Consider the following 6,986-nt stretch of genomic DNA (forward strand, 5'->3'; position numbering starts at 1 on the left):
ATTTTTTAAGATTTTATTTATTTATTCGACAGAGATAGAGACAGCCAGCGAGAGAGGGAACACAAGCAGGGGGAGTGGGAGAGGAAGAAGCAGGCTCCTAGCAGAGGAGCCTGATGTGCCGCTCAATCCCATAATGCCGGGATCACGCCCTGAGCCGAAGGCAGACGCTTAACCGCTATGCCACCCAGGCGCCCCTCAAATAATTTTTAAAATTTTTCTTAAAACCCAAAGGTCTTGGCTCCAGAATAGCACCTTTTTAACTGTTTTTGCGTGTTCATGAATGATAGACTTTTCAGTGGTAATAGTTAGCAGGTCTCTCCTTAATATTCTTTTGAAATTTTAGTATTAGAATTTTGAAGTAATAGAATATGTTATGGGTAGTTCTATTCCTTCTAGAATATGACTGGGTAGAACTTTGGTTAGGTTTCATTTGTAAAGAAGAAATTTTGGTTTAAGTTTGACTCGTTTCAGAGTGCTTAATGGTTTACAGATTAATTGGGCTGAAGAAATGGAGTCTAGGCTGAGCTTTGAGGAACGACTCAGAACTGGGCTACCAAGTAGCTGCTGCTGCTTTTCTCATGATCAGGAAGCTGATTTCCATGTTTTCTGGCATTCCAGTGAATATTTTGGTTTCTAACTGTTATCTTATGAACATTTCATTCTCCTCTTCCTAGATTCGAAAGGGATCAAGGATGAGATATGTAGTGCCTAATTGTCTCCTTCATTCATACTTCAGTAGCTTTGCTAACAATTCGTTATATTGGGCAAGTTACTCGGTCTCCTAAGCATCAGACTTCTAACCATTTCTTCTCACAATCACCTGTGAAGTTAAAAGATGGCCAGGCCCTAACCTAAAATTAATTCAGAATGTGTATCATGTTTTGTGAATTCTACAGATAATTATCATGCACCTCAGTTAAACATAGGTCTAGATAATCGCCAAGGATTTGGGTGGCTCTGTGAATCTCCTTTCTCTAATCCAGACTAGAGGCTTTATATCAACTTACTTTTTGTTCTAGTTCTTTACCAAATGAGCATTGAGTACGGGCTCACGTTGTTGCGGCATCAGAACTGTTTTTCTGTACGCAGATCACCTAGCACACCTGGATACACGTTGTTCCTCCTCCTCGGTTTACCTTTGGCTTGACTTGATAAAACTAATGGCAGAAGCTCAGAGATTTTGTGAAATATCCATGTAGAGTTGTGAAGAATACCATTTTTCTGAACAGTTTTTGTATCTCCTAGGACTGTTTGCATACAAAGTTATTATTTCTGAACCTAGAACTACAATGTATTATTTAAACTGGATTTGTCTTGGGCCACCTGGCTGGCTCATTAGGTAGAAACATGGGACTCTTAATCCCGGGGTTGAGTTTGAGCCCCACATCGGGTGAAGAGATTATTTAAATCTTTAAAAAAGAAGAAAAACCTCGATTTGTCTTTTGGCCAGGTTCCTCCTGGATGAAGAAGGACCAGCCCACCTTTACCCTCCGACAAGTTGGAATAATATGTGAGCGTCTCTTAAAAGACTATGAAGATAAAATCCGGGAGGAGTATGAGCAGATCCTCAATACCAGACTAGCAGGTAGGCAGAGACAGCGACTGCCGTTGTTAGTAGGTCCGGTGAATAATAAGGGTGAAGTAAATGGTAGCTTAGAAAAAGAGCAGGACTTCGTGCAGGAAAGGTTAGTGAGTTGTGAATAGTAAGTTACTCTCTTGGGTGATTCTAAACATTTGATTTATACATTATATGGAAGGAATTTCATTTATGTCTCTGAAACAAGATAAACCAAGCTTTTCTTCTTACATTTTTCCATCTGAATAAAGGCAGTGAGTAGTTTATTTGGGCTAACCTCCCAACCGGTGTTTGGAAGTACAGTATACTCAACATGGTCAGACTTCTGGTGGCAGTCACTTTGTGGATGTGGGAAATCTGCCATTGTGTGATTTGGAGGTACATTAGTTTGGAAAGCACAGTTTGAACAAAGGGAGTTGACAGTGATGTCAACCTTAAGTAGAGCCTTTTGTGAAAGGAAGAGATCTGAATCGGGAATAGAAGGTAGTACCCATTTAGTGAAAGGGTGCCGAAAATGTTGGGTCAGAGAGGCTTTAGACAACAGCTTTTTCCTGTAACAGTATTATTTCCTAATCTGGTGACCCACACTACATGGTTCCTCAGAATGTTAGAAAGTCTGCTTTAAATTGAGAGCTTTTGGTTTAACAACAGCTAAGTGGGTTTTTTTATAGTTGAACTTGTTTGACCCTTTAATATACTGATCATGTGTATTAAAACAGGAAGCTGCAGCGTGTCGTTTCCCCGCTCCTGCCGCCGCCCCCAGAATGCTTTAGCTGGGCTCGGAAGCTGCTCATGAATGCCAGACTGCCTTCTTTTTTACTGTTTCCCTTTAGAAGGTAGTTCTGTGGGACTGTTTACAATTAGGTAGTATTAAATTTTCTGTGCTCTTTAGCCATTCCACTTCTTTCACTCAATGTGTCTGTTGAGATTTATAGCAAGGATAGACTGCAGAAAAGAGCTGCAGGCTTCATGTCTTACAGTTTCTAAAATTTGTTGACTTGTGGTACCGATCCAGTCTGTCTGTCTTGAGAAGCCTTTAATAGGGGATGGAGTTACAGCAGGGGCAAGATTAGGAACCTGTGATACTGTAGACGATCAGTGACCAAATGTAGGAGCCAGGGATTTGGCTCTGGGATCTAAAAGGAAGTGATAGCTCTCAGAGCGGCTGTTACAGGGAGAATCTGAGAGTGGATAATTTAAACTGGGAAGCTAGATGTGATCCTGACACTTGATTCTTGAAAAACTGGGGTAGAGTTCTGGGGATAGTATATACTGTCTTTCCCCCTTACAGAACAGTATGAATCTTTTGTGAAATTCACACATGATCAGATTATGCGACGATATGGGACAAGGCCAACAAGCTGTAAGTATTGCCAAGTTTTTCTTTGAATTTTCCAACTTCCAAAGTGAGATGTTGACACTGAATACCTTGTCTCCTGAGAGCAAAAAACCCCTGTGAAGTAAAATAACAGCTAACATGAAGAAAAAAAAAAAAAAAGCACACCCAGCATTGTGCTAAGCCCATTAAATCCTCATGAAGTTTATTTAATTTACAGTAACCCTATGAGGGAGGAACTGTTGTTAGCCCCATTTTACAGGTGAGGATGGCACTTAGAGAGGTTAAATAATTTGTCCAAGCTCATAAAACTAGTAGTTCAGCCAGGACTGAAACCTAGGTAGTCTGACTGCAGTACCAATTTGTTTGTTACCTGGCTTTTCCTCCAGAAAGGTAGTTACAATTATTAATTTATTAGAGTTAATTCCTTTAGCTTATCAAATGTGTGGTCAGAATTTTTTAATTCTGGACATCTTGGAACCACTAGTTACTCAAAACATGAAGTAATAAATAGCTGTATATCTAAACTGAAGCTGAGTCAGGTGTCTTAAATTCTGGAAACCTTAGGACATTTTAAATGTTGACTTAAATTCTCCATGTTGTTTATCACATTTCCCATTGGTTAATATTTTTAAAAAGCACAGCACTATATTTTTAGTATTCTTAAACTCTTTTTTTCCCTCTAATTTATAGATGTGTCCTGAAGCTTTCTTGCATATCTGGGTACCAGGTTTGACCTCAAGAGATGGCTGCTGTACACTTTTTGCAACTGGTTTGATATCACATTTCAGCTCCAACTTTGCATCCTGAGAACACTTAAAACGTTTCTGCAGGTCCATTTTATACAACTTGAAAGACCTTAAAACTTTCTGGTTGCCACAAGCATATCTTTCTTTTCTGCTCATCCAATAAACAGCTGTGCCCTACTGTGATAGATTTTCCAAACAAAAATACCTGGAGCAGCAGTTTAGCAAAATATGCCCTCACTGGCACTCAACAAATGGAGTTTCCCCAAGCACAGTTCTGTAAGAAGTGTGTGTGAGAGTGTGTGTATGTGTGTGTGTGTGTGTATTTTAAGTTATTATTTGTATTGTGCAAATTTTTTTGATCTTGGGGATTCTGGCTGTGAATTTGATGCACGACAATTATGGTTAAAAACATTTGCTTGGTCTACGGAAGATCATTCATGTTTTGTGACCATATAAGTTGTTAACGGTGGATTGTTTTATGTTGTAGGTATTATTGTTAAATACAGGGACTGTTTCCAGGCACAGAATATGAATCATAAGTTAGGATGGACATTAGATGTGATGATGATGACATAGCAAAGGTCTGTGGTCCTAGGTCTACAAATGCGTGGTGAGGAATTAGGACAAACTGGAGACGGGCTGTTTGACACATGGACTCTGCCTCGCCGTGTTGAAAAATACTTTGACTCCAAGCCTTAAAATACCCACGTGGAGTCTGTGCTCCCCTCAGTCACACAGAGAGCCCCCTGGACGCTGAACCTCTAAAAAGAAAAAGTCTCCCCGGAGCAGGAGCATCAGGGTTTGCTTGGGAGCACAAGAGAGGCGAGCGTGGGCTGGGCCAGGCCCTGGTGGCCCTGCTACGTGGGAGGAGCCAGCTTGCCTTTGTATCGGTTATTAAACACAGAATTTGGATTCTTTGTTCAGGCTCCCCAAATTCTTTTTAAGAAGCGACCATGTTCAACTGCTTGAGCTTTGTTTTGGCAACCCCCTGCCCCAAGTTGCTTACAGACTGTTCTTCACCTTGTTTCCAAGGCTGTGGAACAGAAAGTAGCCTCTGTTTTGAGGAGGTGGAAGTTAAAAGTATACATTTATTTTTTACTGTGACTTGTTCAGGACCACATTTTACAAAATGCCTTGTTTCCTTTATTATTGTTTCTGGAAAGGAAAGTTCTATTAAAATTGTTTTAGTTTGAATATAGAATAGTTTTATTAATTAGGGCTTATTTTGAAAAATTCTGAGTTTAATTCAAGTGTATGCCAGTACCTTCCAAAGTAAGGTAATATTCAGAGACAGTTGTTCTGATCAGATGGCTTAGAGAAATTCTGGAATATTCATATTCGAAGATTCCTTATTAATGAATGTCTTTGACTTAAATCTAACCAAAAACTGCAACATTATTCTTTGTACATTTTCATTATATAGTGTTAACAAGCTTAGTTGCAAACAAATAAAATACTTAAGCTATTTGTTTACCTTGCCTTCTTAATACTTTGATAATGTTTATTAATTCAAATAATTTATGTGAGGCTGCTATAACCATTTCCCCAGTAAGACATTACATTTAAGATTTATAGACCTTTTAAAAAGCCCATCAGTGATCTTTAAATAATTAAAGAATTATTTTACTTCATATTTGAAGGGCAGTTTGTTTCATCTCTTCCTTTTCCAGGGTTGTCACTTGTTCCTGGAAGAGGAGCTAGCTGTGGCTGTCATGGGAGTGGCCTTACAGTGGGATAGTCACACCAAAACAAGAGAGGGGCAGCTGGGGGGGGCATCAGAAGTCCTGAAGGTTGGATTAGGAATGGGGAACGCTGCTGCACTGATGTTACAGAATCAGTGTGATGTGGGGCAAATGTCAGTCCCATTCCTACTAAATGGTTCTGCGTGGAGGTAGAGTAGGGTTCTATAAGGGAAGTAATAGACACTCTTACTGCACCCGGTGTTGTTAGGCTGTTAACGATATGGTTGCCCTTTGGGGCCATAGGGTAAGTAAGACCACGATGGCTGGGTTTTGGAATCTCCTCAAAAGGGACTAGACATGTTTGTTTGGTGTTTTATCCGGAGAAGAGACAGTTCCTAGGACAGAAAATGGGGACCTATAATGTAGGCCTTAGACTGACAAAAGGAGTTTTTCCCTAGACTTGATTTCTAGAGCTTGAAATTAGGGGCATTCCCGGGTAGGGAAGTGTCTTTGTCCCATGGAGGTAGGTCAAAGCCCAGGGAAGGAGTCAACCTACAGAGACCTATAAGGATAGGCCAGGACCTGTGGTCTCAGAACAGCCTTATCTACCACCCTAGTCACAATTTTTTGTTTTAATATTTGTTACCCTCTTTTGGTAAAATCTTAAGGAGAATGAAAGGAGTAGGTACTCATACCTAGGTCAGAGGAGCACAGGGGAGATCAAAGTTCCTGAGGCAGATAATTGTTAAGAGCTCCCCAAGGAGAAGAACATCAGGGAATACAAGAATTTGGGCCAACCTCACTCATGGTGAATCTTCTCTGCCCACCAGAGAGGATGGGTTGGCTGTGTGGTAGGTAAAGGAATGGCCTTTGGATGTGTGTAGCCCTAGAGTTTAGTTTGCTTACGTGAGCCTTGCGAAGCTACTGAAATTTGTGAGCCATAGTTTTTTTGTCTGTAAAATGAGGGTTAATTGTATGTACATCACTGGGTTTTGTTTTCAAATGTGAGATTAAATAGCCCTTGTAAAGAAAGTAGCACAGCCTGAGACATAAAACATGCATTTGACACTGTTACATAGCAGGTTTCTTTACAGCGGTCTTCGTTAGATCTGAGGACCCAAATTAGATCTGAAGACCCAAACGTTTCTTTCTGCAGCTGCAATTCTCAGCTCTCCACTATGAATAGCCCTTTGTTAACATCAAAATCTCACTTTCTCTAATTAGAATTTGTACTTTTAAGTGTTTGACTAAGAATACAATAAAAAGATGAATGACCAATGAATTCAGTAATGCCTTTCAGTGAATCTGTATTTTGTTACTCACTGTAGCAGCGGTCAGCAAACTAAGGCCTGGTTTTGTAAATAAAGTTATATTGAAACACTGCCACACCTATTTGTTTGCGTCTGTGGCTGCTTTCATTGTTGGCCACTCCAGAAACAGGTAGTATGGGCCACGGAGTTGAAAATACTCTGGCCCTTCACACAAAAGTTTGTGGGCCCTTGCACTGTAGCACTGATACACATTTGAAAAGCTCACAGACAAGGCAAATTCGGTGTATCGTGGGTTGGTGGACAAGAACCTTAATTTGTCATTTCTAGGGAGTCACACCTCTGGTGTGGCATGATAAACATCCTGTGCTTACA

At 40.3% G+C, this 6,986-nt stretch overlaps 1 protein-coding gene across 1 annotated transcript in view; it reads left to right on the forward strand.

Moving 5' to 3' along the window:
- AKIRIN1 (akirin 1) overlaps positions 1 to 5,146 on the forward strand; it is an 11,943-nt gene extending 6,797 nt beyond the window's left edge. The window contains exons 2-5 of the mRNA XM_034646178.1: positions 1,020 to 1,081; positions 1,408 to 1,585; positions 2,868 to 2,939; positions 3,606 to 5,146. Of these exons, the coding sequence (XP_034502069.1) occupies positions 1,020 to 1,081; positions 1,408 to 1,585; positions 2,868 to 2,939; positions 3,606 to 3,616 (323 nt within the window). The 3' untranslated portion in view covers positions 3,617 to 5,146. The remainder of the gene's footprint in view (positions 1 to 1,019; positions 1,082 to 1,407; positions 1,586 to 2,867; positions 2,940 to 3,605) is intronic.
- Positions 5,147 to 6,986: the final 1,840 nt, after the last annotated feature.

The sequence above is a fragment of the Ailuropoda melanoleuca genome, chromosome 2 (genome assembly GCF_002007445.2).
Source record: "Ailuropoda melanoleuca isolate Jingjing chromosome 2, ASM200744v2, whole genome shotgun sequence".
Classification (NCBI taxonomy): domain Eukaryota; kingdom Metazoa; phylum Chordata; class Mammalia; order Carnivora; family Ursidae; genus Ailuropoda; species Ailuropoda melanoleuca.